Genomic DNA, 25364 nt, shown 5'->3' with positions numbered 1-25364 from the left:
GAGATTCAGTGCTGGTCTTCGTTCTTCTGTTAGTTAAGAAATACTCTCCAGCTTGGATATAGCTGATGCTAGCAGCATCTACACTGACCTCTATGCACCCTGCCAGCAATTCCTCAAAGGGTGCTGATTTGTCCATTGGCCACAAAAGCAGACACTGAAGCCTGGCAAGATGGGTTTTTGTATAATGTCATGATAATAATAACGTTGGCCATCAGTATTGGTCTCAGCAATCCCATATTGCTTGGGTTCTACGTTTCTACACATCCAGCAGATCAAGAGCAATTTTGGCATTCACATGGAGTCATGTTTGTGTCCACCTCTTCGCCAACTTCAGAGGGAAATATCTGCCCCTTCGCTGCTAAATGCTCCACTATTTTTGCGAGCTAGTTGCTAACTTTGTCCGTCTTTCATGCTGGGCAGCCAGCACACAATGGATTTTTTAGAAACAATGCTGATGAGAACCTTAAAAGTTAAGTTGCAGGTCGTAAACCAAACCAAAAACTAAAAGGCTCCACAGAGCGGAGTCGAGTCTCTAGTTTGTCGGTATGATCTGACATTTGATCCACTGTAAATATTTATTAGAGCAGCTTTTACGGTCTGTTTTGTAGGAAAATAAGCAAGTTGTCTTTATAATGAAACATTTATCTGTAGAACGGCTCAGCATTCTCATAATGACCAGGATTTCCTGCAGCAGAGATGGACCCCCTAAACCTATTTAATGACCATCTCCTGTGTCATATCAAATTAATACACATTTATGAAATAAAACATTAGACTACTTCAGGGAGAAAAGTCTATTTCACACAGCACATTTAATGAAAAAAGGATTTTTAAGGCTGTGACTTAGTAACAAAATTGATATCAAAAAGATGGTTTACCGACAGAATCTGTCTGGCATCGCACTGCAGATGAGAGTGACTGATTCACGAGGAGGCCTCGACATTTACCACTTCCATTCATTTTCTGGACGATGATTGGTGACTACAGCCACAAAAAAAACCCTTGAAATTGTTTGTAGACTTTATAGTTGAGGTTCTATCTGTCCAGTCAAGAAGGACCAATAATTATTTTCGCAGGAGACTGATATAAACAACTAAAACAGCTAATCGTTAAACTGTGTAAACCAGATCTCAGGTCTTCAGATCAAACTTAAGCCTGCATCAGTTGATTGTTTTGGCCACTTGGGGGCTGCACAAAAAGCTGTAAACCATTGACAGTATATATAACGGATGAAGCAGTACGCTGGCTCTGACAAACCGCCATGGTGACAATTATAAAGCCAAAATCAAGACTTCAAAATGGTACTGCACAAATGGTGGGAGACATCACGATGGAGTCACACTTTGAGAAACTCGATTATGTGAAGTCTTTTGTGTCCAGATGCAGACGACGAAGACGTAAAATACAAAGAGGCAGATGCAAAAACAATAGCAATCATCAACAAATGTGCAACAGACCATAATACAATCAATATTTGAGGATAATAAGGCAAATTTTGAAACCCTCCTTATCTCTGCCTTTTTCATTTATTGTTAAAGAGGTTCTCTCATCCGTCTCTAAAAAAGATAATTTGCTTGCTGATTGGATTTTGAGAGGAATATTCTACCTGTCTCACATGAAAGTGCTCTTTATAAAGATTTGAACTTTATAAAAGGGTTCAACTGGTCGATCATTAGAAATCAAATAGGATTTAACTAACACAATGTGGTCTAGTATTTCACTGGGATCAATGTAAACAGAGGTTAACTGTTGTAAATCCAATCTCAGATATATTCCCTCTCCTCTCTGTCCCTCTCTCCATGAGTGTGTGTGTCTGTGTGTATATATAGATCATGTGTGTATGTGCTGTATGTGTGAGTGTGGACAGTTTGTTCAATCAAGTGATCCCACCTACACACTCCGGCCAGCCAATATGTGAGCAAACTGCACTGTGCAGAGGCAGCTGTGCACACAGACAAGCAAGCCGAGAGAATCGATATCTTTTCCGTGAGCTGAAAGCCTCAAGGAGAACGTGACAATGTTCCTGTTGTACACAGGTCGGCTTTTTTTATTGTATTTGCAGTGTAATCAACCAGTCTAGCAAAGAATGTAGAGTTAGCAGCAAGATTCAGCGTGTTTTGAAACGCTAAAACACTGGGGTACACTCAGTTCTCCTCTCAGGCCTCTGCTGATGGTCATTCCTGCTCTGTGTGTGTGTGTGTGTGTGTGTGTGTGTGTGTGTGTGTGTGTGTGTGTGTGTGCGTGCGTGCGTGTGTGTGTGTGTGTGTGAGTGTGTTATTTTGGGAGATGTCAAGCATATTGATTTTAAAGCAAAGCAGCCTTCCTGAAGCACACAGCGCGTTTGACACAAATGGATTTAGTCTCCTCTCTGCCGGGGCTCAGGCTCATTAAAACATATTACTGTTCTTGCCATAACTAAGGACCTACTTTGGGTGCCAGCCTATTGTTCATGAAACTAAATATGTACACACAAGCACAGAAACACAAACACATGCACACAATGGTGAGGTAGGGGCTCATATTAAATGACAGTAAAGCAAGCCTCTTATTCAAAGTGACATTGTTTGGAAGAAATGCAGCATGCACACACACAGATACCACACAAGCACACACAGACACACACATATTTGCATTCCTACAACATTTCCCTCTGTCTTTCTCAATTCAGTTCACTTCAATCTGCTTTATTGGCACAAATATCATATCAGCAGTATTGCCAAAACATCTAAATACCAATGAATGAAATAAAACAATACCCAGTGTATAATAAACATCAAACATCTATTGAATCAAGTGTAAAATTAAATCACTTGGGCAGAATGGATTAAAACAAGAGAAATTTGTAGTTTGGTCTAGTTTTTTTGACTTATGAAGAGGAGAATTGAGGACAAAAATGTCAAGTGTGAGACAAAAAAACACTTATTCCAATTATGGTTCTTGAAAGATGTCCAAACTAGAACAACAAACCAAACACAAAACACACAAAAAAAGACATACATCATCATCAGTGCTGCAAGTAACAGTAATTGTAATTATCAATTCTGTGTATTATTTTCTCAATGAAACAATTGATCATAGTATAAAAAAACTGAATAATTTGCATTATAATTTCCCAGCGTCCATGTCAACAACTTCAGATTGCTAGTTTTATCTGACCAACAGTCTTCACATTGACATTTTTGCTTGAAACAAATAATCAAAACAAATGCTGATTCATTTTGATTCATCGATTATAAGACAAATGGTTTCAGGTCTAATCATCTCAAAAATCAAATAATACAATAAATTACATGCAAATTATAACTAGAATGATACGATACAGTTTCAAGTTCCCGATAAGGCATAATTTGACCTTCTTTTTTTAATTGTGGTGGTTACATATTACTCTAATGTTGAAAGGTAACACAGAACCTTAAAGTTACATTGAATCACATTACTTATTTTATGTTAAAGGGTTCCTCAGCTTTTTAGTGCTCTAGCATTTGAGTGTATTTCAGTTCATTGTTTTGGTTCTCAGTCCTGCAGCTTTTCTGTTTTAGTTCATTCTCATGGCTCTCATTAACTTTGTTTTCAGCGGCAGCAGGGAGCTGTTGAAAGTAGTGCAGCATTCTGGATCCATAGTGTATATACAAGATATTTCCCTCAGGAGTTCCTCAGGAGGCAGACAAAAACAAAACTCCAAAAGAATGCTAATGTAGCTGTTTGCTAATATGGTCGCCATATCAGCCTAATATGGTGGTAATAGGTCAGTGTTGCTTTCACAGCTTGTTTTTGCTGCCCCACGTGGTCAAAGAAATTAAGGAAAAAGAACCCATATTGATATTAAAAACACTAACAGATTCTAAAAATGACAGACTGTTAAAGAACACAGAGTGAAAATATAATATAAGACTCTTCAAAAGAATGCATGATACTTCTGGCCTGAATAAATCATTTTTTCCTCACATGGCATCTCTTTGTAGGTATACTTGACGAGTGAAGCACTGATTCATAAGTAGGAGCTGGAATGTACTCCATTGCTGCAGTGTGGACTCTTGCACCATGTCCACTGTATTCGGCTGATTCTAATTTGTGATTACAGGCTGTGAAATTCAAAACACAAGGTCAAATATATACTGGCCATGCCTGACAGATGATATGCCTGTGCAGCTTTGCTGTAAACCGGCTCATAATTTTTACAGCATACCTCCAGCAGCTGGAAGGACGCATGCTGTAAAAGTTCCAGAGCTTCAAACTTTAGTTTAAAAGGTTGTTGGCTGTTAAACAGAGAAGACTGACTGGCTGGCAGGTGCAGGTTAAAATTGCATATCTGGTGTAGTGAACTTGATATGTTAAAAAAAACATGTTAGATATATAAATGTATTCTTTATATAAATTATTTTTTTATGTTTACATTTTTGTGTTAAAGTTCTGTAGTCAGTGGTGTTTTAATTGAACTGATATCTGAAACTATGTTTGTACCAGCCTGCAGAATATTCAGAATGACAGCTGTTTTCTCTTGAATACTGGGACATCTTAAACATAAATTCTCTTTTATAATTGTAAAAAGTGTAACTTCACACTGGGCTGAAAAATATTATTTTTCTATGCTCATCTGGTTAAAAGTCAGTATCCACTGCTGATCACACACTGAACCAAGAACTTCAAGCACTGGAGGTCAGCAAAAAGTTGCTCCGCCTCTATTCTTTTTTTATAAATGACTGAAAAGATCAGAATGTAGTCTAGTCTAATATGCAGATGACAGATTCATATGTGTGCAACATTTAATTGTACTCACAATCTGTAAAGGTTGTGTGCTACCATGCTGTTAGTGTAAGAGTAGGTGATAAAAACGGTTAGATTCTGATTGTTTTGCTAATCAAATTTTTTTTTTAATAATCAAATATTGCATTTCCCGTTCGAAAATCAACCAAGTTTGATGTTGTCAGTTAGCTCACCATCCCCAATTCGCTTTCCAACTTTATAGAGTGTCACTGAAAGTCATTACAATTCATTACAATAATGGAACATACAAACTTTGTATAGAAGTTACATAGACAAGTTTCTCAGCAGTATGACTGGTTTTTGACAAAACCTACACTGGCATTACCATTGATGTGTAGGATGAGCCTTCACCTGCTACACTGAGTGACATTGCAGCAGCACCTTGATTTGTCCCGGTTTCTGATGAAGACCTTTCCCTTTTATAGTTGTCATGATGGAGGGCTGTAGGATGCTTGTCTTTACAGGTGTCACAGGAGTGGAGATGACAGCAGTCTTTTGTGCTGTAGCCAGGTTTTAGGCCTCCCTAGCAGAGTTGCTTTTGCTTTACGTAGTTGCGTCGCTCGATCAGCTGCATCTCTCTGAACTTTGAGCATCCATGAAGCTCGTGCCTGTTATCTTGACAAAGAGTACATGGAAGCTTAACCCTTCTCCAGTCCGACCTTTGGTTGTTGTCTGTGACAGTTTGAGTGGTGAGAACAGTGGCTTTATTAGGGCCCGAGCACTGACCAGTGCGAAAGCCCTATTGTAATTGTAAAAATTATTATTATTCTTCTGCGCTTAAATGAACACTTTCCCGTGCTCGGGCCCTCACAAAACTTTGTTTCTATTTGTGTCTCAGAAATGTCTCTTCTCAATGCCAGGGTCTGATGAACAATGAGCATGGAAGGATGTAATTGGTTTGCAGGCAATCTCAGCTTCTGTGGATATGAATATAGCAAAGTATTCAAGCTCTGTGTGACTTGTTGGTTCCAGTGTGATTCTGCCCAGTTGGTAGTATTTGAATGAGCATCTGGTTCGCTTCACAGTTATTTCATATTTCCAGATCGTTGACGTGAGGTATGGAATCTTGACAAGCATTTAGAAAATCGGACGAGTCCTTTAACATCCTTAGGTTGGATTTTTGGCCAAGTGGTGACCTTCTCTCTGAATGCTCTTTGAATGGCAAATTGCAGGCTAAAGCAATGATTGAGTTTGTTCCAGGCATCTTGAATAGGCTTTATTATCGTTTTGGTAGAAAGTGTCATCTAGAACCTGTCGTGCGGGGCTACAAACATATTTCTTCAGGTAATAGTTCTTCAGCTGTAGTCATTTCTCTTTGGTCGAGGTAAATGCCGCCTTCCATTCAATGAATAACATTAGATCATCATTGAAGAATATGGGCTCTGGGACAGAATCAGAATCAGAATCAGAAATACCTTATTGATCCCCATGGGGAAATTTGTTTGTTACAGTTGTTCTACTCACACATGGTTAAGAATAGAAATAATACTTATATTACAATTTATAACACAATAAGATATATACATAAGTAAAAGTAAGATTAAAATAAAAATGTTAATAGAAATATAATAAGAGCCTAAGAGATATAATGAGATAATAAGAGCCTAAATACAAAGATAAATATATACATATACATATTCCACAGTGACAGAAATGAAATAGCAATGAGTTTAACATTGTAGCTTTCAGAAGTTATAGATAATTACAAGTTATGATTGAATAATAATAGAAATAGAATAACATAATAATAATCAAGTGTATTGCACATTGACCCAGGTATTGCACCTTAATCGGCTTTAATGACTGATTGACTCAGAGTTTTGACACTCTGAGGGAGGATTTAAAGAGTTTGATGGCCATAGGCAGGAATGACTTCCTGTGCCGCTCTGTGGTGCTTCTTGTGTTTGACTAGTTCATTGTGGAGTGGGTGGGAGACATTGTCCAAGATGGCATTAATCTTGGACAGCATCCTCTTCTTTGACACTGCTGTCAAAGAGTCTAGCTCCACTCCCACAACGTCACTGGCCTGGTGGTTCAGTTCATTTAGTCTGTTAGCGTCTGCTACCCTCAGGAAAGCACTGGCCACCACAGACTCATAGAACATCCTCAGCATGGTCCTGCAGATGTTGAAGAACCTCAGCCACCTTAGAAAATAGAGAGGGCTTTGACCCTTCCTGTAGAGGGCTTGATTGTTCTTCGCCCAGTCCAATTTATTGTCTTTGTGAGCTTCCAGGTACTCGTAATCCTCCACAGTGTCTACACTGATCCCCTGGATGGAAACAGGTCTTGGCCTTCCTCAGGTCCACAACCAGTTCCTTAGTCTTTGTCACATTGAGCTGCAGATCGTTCTGCTGACACCATGTGACAAAGTCACCTACCAGGGTGAGGGTGAAGAGGAAGGGAGAAAGGACACTTCTCTGCGGGGCCCCGGTGTTGCTAACCACTCTATCTGACACACAGTGTTGCAGGCGCACATACTGTGGTCTGCCAGTCAGGTAGTTAACAATCCAGGACACGAGGGGAACATCCACCTCCATTGCTGTCAGCTTCTCACCAAGAAGAGCTGGCCGGATGGTGTTGAAAGCACTGGAGAAGTCAAAAAACATGACCCTCACAGTACTCGCCAGCTTGTCCAGGTAAGTGTAGATGCGAATTGAGCAGAAAGATGATGGCGTCCTCAACTTCCAGTCGGGGCTAGTAGGCGAACTGGAGTGGATCCAAGTGAGGTTTGACTATGGGCCGCAGCTGCTCCAGAACCAGTCTCTCCAGGGTTTTCATGATGTGGGAGGGCAATGCCACCAGTCTGTAGTCCTTGGAGCCACTGGGACAACAGGGAGCCTATTCAAGGAGGAAATGTCTGTATGAAAAGGTGTTGTAACATGGGATGAAGGGACTGCAGTTATGGACCCCCTTTATAGTTCCTTGTTCATTTTATGGTCAATGTGGTCAGCAACTTCACGTTTAGTCTCCTCCTCATAGACCTTCAGATTAGCTTGAGCTACTCCTTCCTTCTCTGCCTGCAATTGCTCTAACTTATGCTTTTGTGCCTCTAGAGTCTTTCATTGTTGTCTTTTATCTTTCTTCCTCTAGCATCAATTCATAGTTTGCCTCTTTTGCTGTCAGTTCAGCTGCAGCATCCGCATGTTTGGCTGCCAAAGACAAGGTTGTGGAGTGGTGGTCAATCAAGGAAGCAGAAGAGCTGTAAAGATAGAAATAGAAACAGATGTTGCATAGTCACGGTAGAGCAGTTCATGAAGGCTGCCTCTTTCCTGTTACTCGTTAAAGTCACCTTCATCGTCTATTGCTCTGCTGTATGCAATGTTGATGATTTCTGTGGTCACTGCTTCACATGTGTCTACTTATTGTCTTATTTCAGTGGAAGGTTGTGGAGGGTTGAGGTTTTGAATTTTACAATATATGTTCAATATGTCTTCTCTAGTTTTCTTAAGTTCGTCAATGAGAGGCCAATGCTGGCAGTCCGACATGTACTTCTTCAGTTGTTCTCTTGCTTTGCGTGCTTGTAGCTTCCATTGCTCGTACATTAGGAGAAGCCTTTTCTCCCTTTTCTCAGCCTCTTCCCCTTTAAGCGCACCTACCTTCTCTGTAGGATTCTGTGCAAAATCAGAGTGTCAGGGACCTTCAGGTAGGCCATCATCTTTCTGAGGTTTGCCTTGGATATTTGTCAGACTTTGCTGTTTTGTTTCTGTGCCGGGTTTTTTACTGGTTGTAGCTCTCACAGCACAACTGATTCACCAACTTTCTCACGTCACTTGACACTGACATGATTTTTTATTTTTATTTAATTTAGTTACATTTTATTTTGTATTATTTTATTTTACTTTGATTACCACTTTTTAAACTGTTTCTATTATTATTTATTTTTATTATTTTTGTTCATAATTTAGTTAGAAGAGAACCCCTTCTGCATATCAGACCTTTGCAATAGACAGTATGCACATGGATGTTGCTGCATCAATACAAGACCATCAAATGTTTTATGATCATATAGATACCACAATACACACAATTTTAAAAGTGCATGAAGTGAAAAACACAGATTAGTAACGGTATGACTGGGATAGCTGCCTTGACGTGAAACTACTCAAATGACTGTAAAAACTGGGGTAAATAGCACAAATAACAAGATTTTTAAAGTGCATGCAGTGAAAAAAATGGAACGTAAGAGTCAGTGTAGTGTGATAACTATAAAAGTCAGATGAAATACGACAAGTGCTTGAGTTGCAAAGTCAAAAAAATGCAAAATGCCTTAATTAATTAAATATGGGTGTGCGTGCATGTGTAAATGTAGCAACAGTTTCTTCCTTTTCTGAGGTAGAGCAAGTGAGTATTAAATGTCCAGTGCTTTTGTTGCTTACTTTTTTAGCAATACCGTGGACTGTAGAATAATAGGTCAAAACTCACAGTTCTGCATCAATATCAATGAATGTGACAGTACTTGACCATTGCACGAATGGCCGAGGTGGATCAAGTGCTCTCCATCGTGGTCCGTGACTGGCAACAAGTCAGGATCGATGCGGGTCAAGCTCTTACTATAGCAAACCCAGGCCAATGGCGCCTCTTAAAATTTGATTTTCAATGAGCGCAGAGATACTTTCAGCAGATGATTGTGAATACATCCTTCTAGTGTCAAACTCTGCACAAACAGAATTCTGCACAGTGAATATCAATCATCACATTGTAGGAACAAGAAAAAATATTATTATTTTTTAAACAATAATAATGGCATATTCATGCACTCAGATGTGTATCGATCTCTGGAATAATGGATTTAGCAGGCGGAATGCAACACCAAATGGAGTAGCATTCTTCACTTGTCTCACCTTGTTGTGCTTATTGCTTGTATACTGTAAATCTCACTCACCCCCTCTGTCTCTTGTTCCCTTTAGGGTGGCTCCATCCAGAACCTCGAGTCTCAGCGATGTCTGGAGCTGGTGGAGAGCAGACAGTCAGAGTTCACCTACCAGCTGGCCATTCAGGACTGCACCGATCAGAAATGGACCATCACTAACATACTGACTGTCCTGCCACAGTGAACACACTGACAACAGTCAGCTACTGGAACACCTTTGTTGTGATGGACTAATCTAGTAAGTGAGGAAGTTCAAGTAAGGAACTCCCCCCACTTCAAACTGAAATTGACCCAGACCCAAGATCGACCATCACAGAGTTTTGGTGCACTTAAAAAGAATGAGAGTCCAGTTAGAAATGGACTAACATGCTGACCTAAGCAGCAAACTAAGTGTCCAAAAAATGAGATTCAATACTGGACCTATTTTTAACGAGAATCTGCACAGGGAAAGATGTGCTTCAATCAGACATGGACCATCAGTAACGTAATAACCGTTTTATACCAATGACCTGAGAGAAGAGACACTCACAGATGGAGCCAGGGCTCTTAAAACTTCCCACTCTGCAATCGAAATGAGAAATATAGTCACTTGTTCCAGGGGACAGGCTCATGAAATCATGTAAGCACTCTGGTTATTGCCGGAGCAGTCCTGTGATGTATTTTGGTTCCCCATCCACAGTTTAAGATAGGGCCTGTGCTCCCTTAGTCTCATCGCACAATCACCATAACAAATTGAGTGAGCATGGTTTCAATATGTTTGTGTGCAGAGAGAGAAATGCAAGTTGAGGGACTGCACTCATTCTGGAAAAATCTAGCAATTGTACAACGCAAACTAGTTGATTTGTCACAAAAATGATGTGGAGGAGACAGGTTTTGAGTTATTACCCACCACTTTACTAAGAGTGCAAGGAGGACAGATGCTGTGGATTCCCTCAGTATCACAGAAAAGTGAGAGTGCGATGGAGAGTAACCACCAAGTGATTTAAAATGGCACTCTGATAGAAACTCTATCCCTCCGAAGTTTCAGAGTGCTTTGGAATTAATTTGATCAGAAGCTGAGCTGTCGATCTTGCTGGCAGGCGCCATACTTGTGGTTTCAGAAACAGAGCAGGAGATTCATCCGGAAAAGAAGATTTCAGACTTCCTGGCTCCTGTAACACCAGCACATAACACCCCTCGGGCTCATGCAGCTTTGATGTATTTAAGCAAACCTCTGTGAAAGAAGGAAAGTAATGTTGACAATGTTGGGGTTGCAGAGGATGAAGCACACCTCAAGAGCCCCATCCCAAGTCTGATTTCAAGGCAAGCAAACTAGTCCAACATAAGCAGGCAAAGAGTTGGGCAATATGTGATCTCAGAGCAGAGGGTGGGTGACGTGAACGCTGCCACATCACATCTAATGTTGACAGAGGGCTGATATTACAGTTAAAGGAAACATCCACCCTTTTTTAGTTGTTTGGTTTTCTGTAAAATGTTTTATGTTGGGTTCATCAAACACTGTATCTTCAAAAAGCTGTAGTGGTCCTTCTATAACAGGTATAATAAAACAACAACAAGATATTAGTTTAACTCCCAAACAGTCCTGAAAAGATGTATAAAAATCTATAAAATATTGAAAATGCCTGCATGGGTGTAAAATGGATGTGCAGGAGCTTTAACCGAGTAAAAACTAAAGATCAGATATTTATTTCAGGGGTCTCCTCCTACCTTTAAAGTCCTCCTTTTGGATTTCAAGACCTAAGGCTGACTCTGTCCATAACCTCAGCCAAGAAGACGTTCCATATTGATGATCCATGATCCTTGTAGGATAATGGCTGCATAACTAAGTCGTGTTTACAAAGAAGTAAAGGCCCTTCCAAAGTCTAACAATGTTTCCTGTCCTCATCAGCAGCCTGAACCTGTTCATCACTACATGCAGGATGCTCCAATCAATTGCACAAATTATAATGTATAAATTCAAGTTATATGGATATATTAACTGGAAATACATATACATTTAAAGGATGATTCTGGTTTATTACAACTCGTGTCTTATTTTTGGTGTTTTGGCCATCATTTCTATCAGTAATAGTAACATTGAACTAACCAAGGTAAGATTAAAAATGACCAAACACATCAACATCAATGGTCAGATGTCAAACAGGGTTTAATCAAAACTATTTTAGAATTATTTGGAAGAGAAAATTTAAGATTTACTACTCAAGCTGCAAAGATGGGATTTTTGGCGGCCATTCATGTGTACATGGCCACTCGACGCTGGCTCCAGAAGTGAGTGTCTCCATAAGACACCATAGTAAAATACCTAACTTTACAGCAGAAATAAACATCTTTACAACCTGGTACAAAAAGCAATTGTAGTCTCTAGCTAAATTCCCCCTTTCATGACAACTGTACAGGGGTGAATGTTAATATAACTCACCCATTTAAATTATATCAAGGCTTATAGTTATGCATAATTAAGGGCACGGTTGCTTTAAGGAACAGGTGGTTGCCATCACAGGTGGCTGTTTTCTTTAACCAGGCTTCATTCAGGCCACCTCAGCTCCACCCATGCTGCACGTCTTTGCCCACTTTTAGATAAGCCGGAACCGGCGGACTCATGACTGTGTAGATGGTGATGGCCACAGCCAACCACACTGAGCTTCACAAAGGCTCTTCAGAAGCCTATTAGTGATATCACAGAGACTACATCCATTTTTACTTATACAATCTGAGCCAGCATGAAGTTTTTTTCTTTTTTGGTGTAGGTGTAAATATATGTATGGTTGTAAACATCTATCACAGTTTGCAGATCAACTTCCTGGTTCAAATATGACCTACCGTGCTAACTGCAGTTGTGCAGGCACACATCTGTGCAATATGGAATAATTACCAACATTTCAGGTACACTTACTTTCAGTTTTACCTACAAATAAATTGGTTTCAGTAGTATCGGTAGGGGTTCTGGACTGACCAGGATGAATACATAATACATAAAATGTCAATGGTAAAGGTCGTAACAGAGTGTTCATGACCTTTCTTCTGGGCGACATCGATCTCACTAATGACTTTAGTGAGTAAAATCTTAGCTAATACATACTTTGGCCAAAATTACAAAAATTAATGGCCAGGTTGTAATAAACCAAATTATCCTTAAAGCATAACACATAAAGTCTAGTATCATAAAAATTGCCTGAGTTTACCACTGTTTTTACTGCTTTGTTGTGTGTTAGTGTGCAACTTTTTGGTGGTAAACTAGATGAGATGTTGTGGACAGCCAGAGTGCACCAACAGTTCGAGGTCCAACCTGCTAGCCTTCTGTGTGGGTTGTTAAAGGGTATGCTGGGAAATGTAGGACATCACTGCTGAATTGTGCAGAAGTAGAATCAGATGATGAGTAACATAAAAGGAATGGATTGAACACAGCAGATGGATGTTATATCATCCTGAACAGATGGATGGTATCAGACAGTGGACGAGTGTCCAAGGAAGGATTTTTCCTTTAAAATTCTGCTGCTGCATCCTTGAACTGGTTAACACACTGGTGAGTGCGCGTGTGTGTGTGTGTGTGTGTGTGTGTGTGTAAATGTGTGCTCTATTATTTGTTGTTATTTGTTTTGTTCTATAAATGCTTTTAATAATGGATGTTCACTGGTTAATAATTCCACAAATGGGACTGTGAGCAGGTAAACTGACATTTATCTGAAATCTGCAGCTAACCATAGGGAGAAACAAAAAGAAAACAATTGTGAACTAACAAAAAAGAGGAGTACCTTCTTCTCTTTTCCACATTCAGTAAATCCCCAAATTTTGGTGCCCAAAGACATGTAATTATTTAATATAAGACATGCATGTGGGTCTATGTTGAGTTCAGAATCAATTCTGAGCGCACGATGGGGCAACCTAGTACAGAGATACAAGACTGGGCATTTGTGACTGAGATATTTGAGTGTCTGGATGTATGTTTTCTGTATGAGTAAATTGTGCTTTTGCTGATTTGACACTTACATATACGACTGCTAAATCATTGCCTCCACATTTACAGATCTCCAAAAGTTACACTGAAAAGCTTTGAATTAAATATAACTGCTTTGCTATCAATCTCCCAATTATTCAAAGCCCTGGCGTTCAACAATCTTTATCAATAATTCAACACAAAAACAGGATGAACCGATTCATTATTAATCTGGCTATTATGTATTCAAAGGTTTTCTTTTTCAATCACAGCCTAGTGAGGTGCCAATAACAGTGATGAAGCAGTGGTAACTTATGGAACTGTATGTCTTCTATCGGCTACTGTGTAGCATCTGTTACCAAACCTTCTGTTGACCTTCTGTTCTTTTTGTGGCTCAGGTTTGTAGATCCTGAAATCTTAAAAGTATCTCAATTTTTGGGAAGCTGTTAATATATCAAGTCATGAAAATGTCCAAGCTATTTTATTAGTGTATTTAAACTGGATATTTATAAGTACCAACAGTAAAAAATGACAATGGCAAAACTTGTCCTGTGTGACCGTCTCTTTTCACCTCTGCTGTGTGTAGAATGCTAAAACATATTGTTTGTCCACATATGGTGGATTAGCAACTGGCATACATACATATTACATATTAAAGGCCTGTGATGGAAGAAGTAATCACATTCTTTACGCATGTAAAAGTAACAATATCACACTTTAAAATGAGGTCTCTGTATTTATAATCTGGCATGTAAAAGTGATGTAAAAGTATTTCCCTCTAAAATGTGGTAGAAGAATAAGAATAAAGAAGCTTATGCTGCAGGTACAAGTACCTCAAATTGGGAGCAGCAACAAGGAACTTTCATTTTGTGTTGTCCCCTGTGGAGCCAAACGCCTACCAAAAGCGGTAGTGTTTCAACTGTCTTGTTTCATTGATTTCAAGGGGAAGCCCAGCCACTTAAAATCTGATTTTCAATGAGCACAGAAAAACTTTCCACTTTCAGCAGATGAATGTGAAAACCTTCTAGTGTCAAACTCTGCACAGACAGCATTCAGACATTACACTGTAGAAACCATGAGAGAAACAGATTTTTTGAGAGGAGGGGAACTTTAATAAAAGAAAGATTGATGTCATCCAGTAAAACAAAATGGAATTGAATGAAATTTCTACCACAACCATCTTATTTTAAAGCAGGTGAAGAGAGAAAACATTGTACAGTGCATCTAATCAAAATTAGATCTAAAATGATTGAAGTCCCATTCAACCTGTGTCCTTACAGAGTTGTTTGCCTGTGTCTACTAAATTTTTCATTGGCTTTAAAGATGCAGGTCACTAAACAGTAGCACAGGCATTTCCCTGAGTGTCTGCGTCTCTGCTGAACTTGGAGTTAGGCATCATGAAACATGTATGAGATGGCACTCTCTGAGCACCGCTAACATCAATCCCAGTAATGCTGCTGTTTATTCTCCCACTGTCTCATAAAAGCAGTCATTTACATGCACATATGCACACATACAGAGATGCACACATCTCACAATTTATGTCACCATTTTACAACGAGGAAATGAAACAGAATTGGATTCTAAGTGTGATTCATGATTTCCAAAGCGCTACCGGCGTTGGGGGCAAAGCATTCACTGTAATGGATTTACAGTAATCTCATTATGAAATGGTGAATGTGTTCCACTGTGTTACCGATTAAACTTCACATATTCAGATAGCTTTTAATAACTATGGCTCTCATTTTAACACTATTTTTATATGTGGGAGCAACAAAAACAACTGATGCATATTCATTTTCTTTATTTTTATAGGTTGACAAACTTTCTGATATCAAAGTTGTATATCACAAATGTATTTGAATTGTAGATTTAGTCCAGTCCAGTATGCAACTTGTATTGTGTAGAAACTTGAAGCCACGAGTGCACATACACTGAGAATGGACTTTACAGTGAACTAGGAGACATAAATAAAACAATGAACAGAATTTGCAATCCATAGATACAGTAAGTTTTAATGAGGTAGAAGGAGTACACAAGTTTTTAAGGGTTTTATGTGCAAATTATACTTTTTTTTGTGAAGAATATACTCACATTATTGTTGCAAGCAAATTATTTGTATACATGTCTTAATACATGTCTGGAGGGAATCTTTAATGAGACCTAAAAAAACCATCTATGAATGTTCTAATGAAAGTTCAGTTCCTGTTGTTACGACCCAGCTCGATTTGGAGAGCGGTAACATACAATTGGAATTGGAAAAGAGATGGAATACAACAATTGACAGGTTCAGGTTAAAATCAGGTGTTTTAATTAACTAAGGAGAGTGTGCTTGCACAATGAAATATAACATAAGAGAGGCTATACAGGTGCTGACAAATAACTAGTACACAAAATGAAAATGACTGGATAACACTGAAGAACAAAAAGAGATCAGCACCCATAAGCTTACAAACTAGTGAACAAAAACCAAACTAGCAATTATTGAGCAACTTAAAAGGTCACAAAAGATTACAAAGGCACTGGCTGAATCCACTCAGAAAACAGCCAGGCAATACTAGAAAGTACAGACACTCTAAACTAACACAATGGTGCGCAACCAACAGCAAGGCGAACTGATCACTAGTTCACAGCCGCCCTGAACTGTGGACACACAAGCTATTTAAGTGCAGCTGGGGTTGATTGAAGACTCCTGATTGGTAGCTTCAGTGGAATTGCAGCCACACCAATCACTGATGCCAGGGGACAGCAACCAGGAAGTAGGCGGTCTCTGCTCCAGAAGGACCAATCCTCAACAGGGAATCACATGAAACACCACAATGAATATACACTAAATGACAGCCAGCGGCGGCCGTAACACTGTACACATTTAAAAATGTCTGTAGGCGTTTTTACATCAGTTCTTTCTTTAAAGGCACATATGTTGACTCAGACTGAAGTCACAAAATTGAAGACTGCTGTGAAATTGGACTGGACTCCTTTGAAAAGACATTCAAGTCTCAAGTTTTAAACTGGAAAGATCCCAGAATAATAGAACATAAATGAGACAGAGACAGACAGTACATAGCCAAACACAAAATGTAACTATTCAAAGGATTAAAAGGAATTGTCTCAGCCATTTGCAAACACTATTGAAAGAAAAAAGTCATGCTGTTAATGGTCAACATTCAGAGACATGAAAAACTTTCTGTTGACTTGCAATTTCCTTAAAAAGACTTCTGCCTTGATTTGCCATCAAGGACTTGAAGCTTAGCTTTAGACTTCATTTAACAAGAGTTCAGACTATGCATGGAATTATTTTTAACTAATTTGAGACTTAACTTGGACTTGTCTCAGTTGACTTGAGTCCTGCTTTGATATGACTAAACTAGGACTTGTCGTGATCAACTTAAGACTTGACTTGGATTCCAAAAGCTCTGTTTAAAGGTCCCCTTTACCCCTGAACTTTCCCAAAAAAGGTGTGTGAGTCCCTTTGCATTACAGAGCTGCTAAGCCTTTGACAAGACTTGGCTTAGACTTGTTTTAATTGACATGAGACTTTCTTTGACAGGACTGGGGACCTGATTTACACTTGTCGCAAATGACTTGGACTCAAGACTTTGAAAGGACTTGAGACTTGATTTAGACTTGCTCTCAGGGACTTGATACTTGCCTCGAGACCTCCTTTGACGAGGCTTGTTATTTCATTTGCAGTTATCACAACTGACTTGTGAATTGCCATTAGAGACTTGATACTTGGCTTGAGCTTTGCATTGACAAGACTCAGGATTTGACTTGGATTTGTCTCTGTCAACTTGAGACGTGACTTGCTGAAAATGAAGTCCTGAAATTTCCCAGAATATGTGCATGACTCATAAGAGCTGCTAAACCTAAAAAAATGCCACCCGTCTAGGAGGCTTTGAGCTTCTCATGATGGTCTGAATGCTCTAAAGATTTTCCACCCAGACGAGCATAAAACTCTGGGGAAAACACTGCAGACCAAATTTAAAGAAACAGTAAGCTCCTTCTGGTGTCCTCTGTAGTTCAACTGAACTGGGGGCAGATGTGTGGGCCTCTGCAACCTTGCAGCCTCTGAGGATACACTAATTATCACCTCCAGGCAACATCCTACTCTCTTGTTAGCCCACTGAGGAACTGGGTGGACTCTCTTTCTCTCAGTCCCACTCATCCCCTCTGTCATTATCATCTCTGCTGTCCCTCCCTCTTCCTCTCACTCCTTCTCACTCAGACCTCTTCCTTCCTTATCTTTAATTCACGTCTCCCCCGCTGCCTCCCCCTCTTTTAATAGATACCATTATAGAGAGGATGCATCTTCACTAAAGAGGAATCCATCCTGTAACGCAGTGCCTTCTTACAGGATTACAGTGATGCATGCCCAGGCATCAAAACAGCTTTATGCTTTGTCTCTATAAGTGATAAAGCATTTCCATGGATGACTCGCCATAAAAGCTGAAACCCTGCACCTATATTGTTTGGAGGAGTTACCATGAACACCTCATAAACAAGTCTCATAGCCTTTCATAACATCAAAGGCATTGTAAACCTGGCACATCCAATGAGCCATGGGCATGCACAATCATAAACACACACACATCCGTGCAACAGCGTAGCACTAAACGGCGACTGAGTGATTAAAGCCAGCGAGGCACTCCGAGGCCTTGAAGGGAGCGGTAATGATGCAGCGTCAACCTTTGCTCACGCCTCATTGGCTCACGCGTCTGCTGAGCAATCCGCTGAGACTTAATTGAAGGGTACACTTCGTTAACACTGTTGCCAGGTGACCACGGAGGCCTAATTGAAGGGCAACGCTTCATTGGATCTGTGCCTGTCCATCAATCAGGTGCATTAGCAAGAGCTTAGCTTTTTATCTTTGTTGGCAGCAGAATGTGTTGACTGAAAGAGGGAAGGGGTGTGGGAGGAAAGGAGACGAGGAAGAAATGGGGGAAAAAAAGCCAAGCGGGGTGCAGGGGAAGAAGAGTAGAAACAGAGATGATAAGGAGTGCAGAAAGAGGAAGGCCATGAGAGAGGAGGATTAAGGGTGCATGGGAGACAAGAAAGGCGGGAGGGGAAGGAAGTCCTTGGGGATCTGATTATCAGATTAAGCAGCAAATGCTACATCAGCAATATTTCAGCATGGAAATGAAAGCTCTCCTGGCAGGAAAAAAGACTAATCTCCTGTTTCTAATTGGATAAAACCTACGCTCAGCAGAGAAACGATCAGAACTCAAACTCAGAATGGGATGACATTGAATTCCCATGCGCCATTCAATTTCGCAAGAAGATTTTCATTTTGTGGGATAAGGTCCTGCGGGCCACATATAAGGAACTCAAGAATACATGAATTTAATATTTTTTATTCTAATTCTGTGTGCAGAGCAGAGATAACATTTTAAATGTTAGTTATCATTGCAGTTATGGAAACATAACTTCAGCTTGCTGGGTCCTGAGGCAGGTATGAAATGGCCTTGTAAGTGGACACCTACAAACAAGATGAGATAATAAAATGTGGAAATGAAGGCTTTTACTTTGATAATAGAGTGGAAACTGGGGGGGGGCTAATTTGGTATTACCATAAACTCTGTATATGGGTCAGTGGTAATTAGACTAATCAGTGGAAATATTCTATTATGCAGTGAAAGCCTGTAGAAAGGTGTGCAGCCTTGTCGGATTCACTCTATCACTATGAAACATACAGAATTCAGTCCGTTCACCATGACAGTTGCCCAGAGAAAAAAATAGGAAAAATAAAAGAGGAATCAGATATCACCACCAGGCTGTGAAAGCTCTGTCAAGTCTGTCACTGTTCCTGCCTCTTGAAGACATCTCCTCAATACAAACCAGGAGAGCAAACCTGAAAAACACAGCCTGAAGCGGTCTAAGAAGTCTTCACAGAGAACGCTTGTATCTGTGCACAGGTGAGCGGCTCTGAGAGGGTCAGCAGAGGTGTGTGATTGATGAAAACTCTGTCAAACATCACTGGGAGGAGTGGGCTTGATGAAGAACCTGTCAAAAGACGGGCTACGCAAAAAAGCCCCACGCTCTGTTGCTGAGAGCGCGACGCGCCGAGCCGCTGCCTTCCAAGCACGGCTCTTTCTCCCACTTGTAGGGAACTACAGAGAGGCTGAAAAGAAGCTGCTGTGAAGTTTGTATCACTTCACTGTCTCTAAGGATCTCCTGCACACAGAAAACACACCATGGATGGAAAATATAACACATAAACAATCTCCCAAACTGGGACACGGGCCTTGTGCACACATCCATGAAGGTCTGACGCACCGAGCCAATTTAGGGCAACATTGCTGGTGAGAGTGCAGAGTAGCATTTGTGTTGATGGCAGAGAGATTATGAGAGATCCTTTTCCGTGCCCAGAAAGCTTAGAAGTTATTAGTGTTGTAACAACCCTGGCAGGGACCCGCCAACTTCCCTGCCAAGTCCGAGCCGCCTGTTGGTGAGAGGGCTGTGCTGTCTCTGCAGAAGTGTGGAGCCTTGTTCGATCAGACTCCCAGTCAAGTTTTTTAATATTTTTTAGATATTAGTAGAGACACTGCGACCACTGGCTTGAAACCAGAACTGTCCTCAGTTACTGTACTCTGGTGTGCATCACTGACATCAACCCATCAAACCAAAGCAGTGATTCACACAGTCATGCTTGGGTCAGCATCCACCTACCGTGCAGGTTGCTATTCGATATTAGAAATCTGCATTAGCTGATTTTTTGACCACATGGTGGCAACAGAAACAAGCTGTAAAGACAACACTGACATAAAATGGCCTTTTCATATGGCAAGCAATGGCTTATTTACAGGTCCAGCAGATACGTAACATTCATTTTAGTGTTAATGTGTAAAATATCCACCCTCCGTTTAGCTCTGTTTTGATCTCCACAAGCTCCTGTGAATATCTTTCTCTTTAGCTGCTAAATGCTCCACTATGTTCACCGGCTAGTTTTCTAACTCTGTCAGCCTGCTGTTTGGTGCTGAGCAGGTAGTGTACAGTGGGTTGGCCTGTGGGTTTGTTAATGCGAGCACCACTACGAACTTTAACATGATGATAGCAGTCTTAACAAAGTGACACAACAATGTAGCATACAAACAAAAAGGTACAGCTCCCAGGGCACAAAATACATCTATTAGTTTGTCCTTTAAGCCACATTCATACAATTTTGACAGAAAAGCTAAGAGCAATTAGCTACTTGTGTTGTGTTACATATCTCTAGCCTACAGTGGTGGCTCCTTAACAAGTGAATTCACAAAGAGACACAACGTACGTTTCCTTTTTAATAAGCTCAATTGGTTGTAACAGTGATGATATTGTATATTATTTAGATGAAACCGCTAACACCGTTGGCTTTGCATTCATTTTGCCAACCGTTGACGTTTATGTAGTTATTTTTGTCAGGTGGGAGAAAGTAACTGTCAGAAATTCCCAATATCTCAGAATTTTAACTGGGGGGCTGACAACTCTTTTTTTTCTCACTCGGCTGCTTGTAATTATAGTCAAAACAATATGGCGTAAATACAGCAATATCCATGACAGATCCAACAATGCCCTTTTCTAATGTCATCTTTAAACTTTCAGCTGTAATCTCTGCTGTCTGAAAGCATATACACTGTTCTGCCCTCCCTGTCTCATTTTCTGTCACGTCTTCTGACATTCTGGTGACGTTTAAACCACAAACGCCTTGGGCTCGTGGGAAACGGTGTTTGTCAAAAGCCGCTAAAAACAGAAATGTTAAATAATTATATTGGATTTTTTTTTCTTCCTATCCTCATTATGTGGTTCATATTGTGTGAATTGAAGCAAAGTTTGTACTGTTGAACAAGTTATACTTCCCAAGACTGGGCTTTTTACAATTTATGTTACTACAAATATCAGTGATTTTTATCAGAGGTGTTCTCCCTTCTGGAACAAAACACTGTATAAAAGTTCCTGTATCTTTTTGGCTCACCATATAAAAAAACGTCTTAAAACAGAGTTATCCAGTCTAATCTTTCTTGGCATAGATAATGCTTCCTCCTATTATCTCTCTCATCACCACTGTGAAACTTCATCAGCACGTCAAGAGCAATGTTGTGTTAAATTAGATCAGAGCATCAGGACTTTCAGTGGCTGGCTGGTCGTGTCCAGATGTTCCTCAGTATACATAAGACAGCTCTTTTTTTTTGGCCTGAAATTGGCTCAAGTATGATCCAGCTTGTGTGTTAGGATAAATATGTGATTTGCAGAAAATAACATTGTTTAATGGCCTTGGTGTGATAACTACTGTTGCATTCACTGTAACTCAAGTATGTAACTGTAATTGTCTATTTTGAATACTATAGTTTCCACTTAAGCATCAGCCAGTCACTTAATCATTTGTGCTACAGTACATTGCAATACATTCTGGCTTGAACACATTTGTCCTCTTTCAGTATTATTTCAGCCCCAGTGCTCCCTGGAATATGTCAGAGATGATGGATACCTCTCATGAGTAAACAGACCCAATGAAAGAAGGTACACAGCTACAGAGCCACACATAGTGTATTCAAGGCCTGGCAGCTACAGAAAAAAAAAAAAAACTATATTAGCAGGTCTGTCATGTACCGAGCAGTGGGATATATTACAGCTAGAAGCAGTTTTAAAACAAGTTGGGGCCCTGCCAAGAAAGTCTCAGAGCAATATCTTCAGCCATATGGATGTGGGAATGCATTCTGCTCCGGCTGGCACAGGGCTGACAATATTTAATATTGTATAGAACCTGCTGGGAAATCAAGTTCAGGCTGTCTTTGGGCTTAAATGAAACCACAGTTCAAACAGTGTCTATTGTGGTCCAGCTGACCAAATGAATGCAATGTTCTTTTTTTAATAATTATTGTGGTTCCACATTATGGTCAAATCACAGCCGAGGTTATCTATACTGAGCTAAACAGTGCAACACTGCCACCATGCGGACTAATGTAGAAACAACCAACTCATATGTATACCTGAATTAACTAATACAGCTAATAAATTATATATAAAACCCTAAACAGTTTAAGGGATAAGCAGTTGAACCGGTCTTATAATAATGTTGTGAAAGCGGGTTGCTCGATAAGCGGAACTAAGGAGTACCGTTGTAAGTGTACAGGAAGGGGACTCATATTTCGGTTACACGGTGTCTGTGCAGGTGCTTCCTGTCTGGCAGTTTTCGTGATCTCGTTGGTCTGGGGTTTGGTCATGTTTCGGAATGTTTTGTGTAGTTTGGTGACAGAAACAGCTGGTGTCCACCGCTGTGTGAGCAGAGCGCCGGTGATACAGAGGCTGACCGCCGCCGCCGCCTCCTCCGCCTCCTCCGCGCCGTTCAGGAGCTTCTCGGACGTGAAGGACGAAGTGCAGCCGCCTTTCGACGCCTCCCTGCTCGAGTTCCTCGTCTGTCCGCTGTCCAAGAAGCCGCTGAGGTGAGACAGATACACGGGGCAACGGGAGGAAGACCTTCCGAGTTGTTTTTCTATTTGTGTCGGAAAAAAAGAGTCGAAGCTTCAAACGCAGCTAAAGCTTCAACAGAGTCCATCTGTAATACTAATGCTAATGCTATACTAATACTAAATGTAGATGTTATTGTGCAGTGTGTAGTAAAGTCACCATTGAAGGCACTGGCCTAAAAGCCTACCAACATAATATATACTGTATTTTATTTTGTTGACACGAAAAATGAATGTACCTAACTTGTGTACTTTAGGCCCAGCCTGCGGGCTCACATACCTGTTACCTTAGTATGCATAAATATAACCATGAAGATAATTACGCAACATTTCATGAGTAGGAATGCACGCGGATTGGACCTAGTTCGACCTCCACATTAATACGTCTTAAGACAACAGAAAATCCCCTGTTAACAGGTACACTTTCAATGTTTTAAGGCGTTTACATTTTGGTGCTACTTCCATCAGGTTCTGAGGTGAAACCCACTCGACCTGCTTTGTATTTAATGTGGGGTGTTCTCCAAAGTCACCACTAGATGGCAGTATTGGGGCACAAATGGCAACCAGTTGAATTGTGAGTTGATTAGATTGAGGATAAGATCCTTTCTGCTTTATGGCGACGTCTTAATTGCGGTCAGTGGGTATTTTTTTAATGTAATGTGGGAATTATATTTTACAATGTACTAAAACAGTGAACTTCACAGGGGTGAAACAAGCTTTCTGAGCTAGAGACTGAAAAAAAAGATGACTAGTGAAGGCATCAGTGTTACTGAGAACAGAGTGCACTGTAGAAGAATTATGTTGCTCTTGTCCCTCCCCAGGTACGAGGCTAAAACCAATGAGCTGATCAACGAGGAGCTCGGTATCGCCTATCCCATCGTTGGTGGCATCCCCAACATGATCCCTCAGGAAGCCCGACTCATACAGAAAGACACGGACACCTCAACCACACCAACGCAAGGGTAGAAAGTCATCACAACGCCGTCAGCTGACCCAAGCAAGCAGACCTAACGTGTTGTAAAGGCTGTTGGACTGAACGACACAGTGGTTGTGTAACCCTGCAGCTGGATCCTGCTCTGCTCTGGTTACATACTGTATTGCTGCACAGTGAGAACTAGTTTAAAGTACATGTAATATATCACCTCAGATATTTATTTACTCCATACATACAGAGGTAGCCTGTATCAGAACCCATCTGCAACTATGTTCTCCCTGTCCGTGATGGTGGGGCTCATCCCGATAGTGTCTCTCTTTGGTTTGTTCTACTCTGCTGCGGTGGATGAGAACTTCCCTCAAGGCTGCACCAGCAGCAGCAGTCTGTGTTTCTACAGCCTGCTGCTGCCGGTCACCATCCCCGTCTACGTCTTCTTCCACCTCTGGAGCTGGATGGGGATCAAGCTCTTTAGACACAACTAGACTGTTCTGACCCCGTTAAAGATAAAATCCACCTGAAAACACTTCAGTTAAATCATCTGTAGGTGTTTGCATTTCTTCCATTTTGTTGTGGGTTAATAAAATGTACAAATAGATTGTTTGACATCAGCACATTACCAGCTCAGCTACAATGTAGTTTAATAGCAGAAAGTGTTGCTTTCTTCACAAACACTTGAAAAGAAGAAAAGAAGTCAGTTCTGGGAGTAACCATAGGTGGAGTTTTGCTTTAATGCTCATACTGGTTTTTTTTAAGGTGTAGGGCTACTGTGTGTAATAACTGGCAACAAATATAAATAAAGGTTTATTTTCTTTTGAATACTGGTAGTTGGCTTGCTTAAAAGACAGAATGATAATATGTTACAGTCACAACAGCTACAAAACAAGCCCCTGTTGACAAGTTTCATACATCTCAAAGTATTAAAGTAAATCCTGAACATTTGGTCGGTACAATGTGATGCTCCAAGTTATCTTGTGTTAATCCTGAACCTTAATGCAGTTCATTGTTGGAGCACAAATGGATGATTAACTATTTGTATCTGTCGGGACAAATTACATTGCTACATTGCTGTGGAGGTGAAATTAATGAAGATAGCTTAATACTGAAACTTCACTGAGGTAATTTGGAAAAACACTGTTCAGTATCAGACAGTTTATCTTACAAATTGCACAGTAAGTAAACCACTGTCTCTTTGTAATAAATAAACTTTAACTAACAGACTTGCTTTCATGCAGAACAGACAACGAGCAAAGCCATGAACAGCAATTTGATGTCATATTTTACTGAAAACATTCAAAAAGCTGTTACTAAAACTGACATTTGAACCTGTGTGCACCTTAACCCCGCCTACACTAACAACATTATAGGAAAGTCCAACTAGAAAACTCACAACAACTGATAAATACATAGAGCCATCATTAATGA

The 25364-nt window shown here is 40.3% G+C and overlaps 3 protein-coding genes across 4 annotated transcripts in view; all 3 read left to right on the top strand.

Annotated features, from left to right (window-relative positions):
• LOC127353436 (polypeptide N-acetylgalactosaminyltransferase 18-like) overlaps positions 1–14427 on the top strand; it is a 155418-nt gene extending 140991 nt beyond the window's left edge. For both annotated transcript variants that reach the window (XM_051382682.1, XM_051382681.1), the window contains exon 11: positions 9672–14427. In XM_051382682.1, the coding sequence (XP_051238642.1) occupies positions 9672–9818 (147 nt within the window). In that variant the 3' untranslated portion in view covers positions 9819–14427. The remainder of the gene's footprint in view (positions 1–9671) is intronic.
• An 8261-nt stretch (positions 14428–22688) lies between these two features.
• Positions 22689–24758, top strand: LOC127353315 (protein preY, mitochondrial-like). Its single transcript, XM_051382449.1, has 2 exons — positions 22689–22984; positions 23830–24758. The coding sequence occupies exons 1-2, from the start codon at positions 22764–22766 to the stop codon at positions 23972–23974; spliced, it is 366 nt and encodes a 121-aa protein (XP_051238409.1). The 5' UTR covers positions 22689–22763; the 3' UTR covers positions 23975–24758.
• zgc:162634 (uncharacterized protein LOC555881 homolog) lies at positions 24212–24758 on the top strand. The gene has a single exon (XM_051382450.1). The coding sequence runs from the start codon at positions 24212–24214 to the stop codon at positions 24422–24424; it is 213 nt and encodes a 70-aa protein (XP_051238410.1). The 3' UTR covers positions 24425–24758.
• Positions 24759–25364: the final 606 nt, after the last annotated feature.

Source organism: Dicentrarchus labrax, unplaced genomic scaffold, assembly GCF_905237075.1.
Source record: "Dicentrarchus labrax unplaced genomic scaffold, dlabrax2021, whole genome shotgun sequence".
In the NCBI taxonomy this organism is placed as follows: Eukaryota; Metazoa; Chordata; class Actinopteri; family Moronidae; genus Dicentrarchus; species Dicentrarchus labrax.
This window is presented reverse-complemented; position numbering and strand designations above follow the sequence as displayed.

Bases quoted from the DNA above. Each gene is read 5' to 3' on its own strand.
- zgc:162634 (XM_051382450.1), top strand. From the start codon at position 24,212: ATGTTCTCCCTGTCCGTGATGGTGGGGCTCATCCCGATAGTGTCTCTC.
- LOC127353315 (XM_051382449.1), top strand. From the start codon at position 22,764: ATGTTTCGGAATGTTTTGTGTAGTTTGGTGACAGAAACAGCTGGTGTC. The intron at 22,985-23,829 runs GTGAGACAGATA...GTCCCTCCCCAG, and splicing joins CTGTCCAAGAAGCCGCTGAG to GTACGAGGCTAAAACCAATG.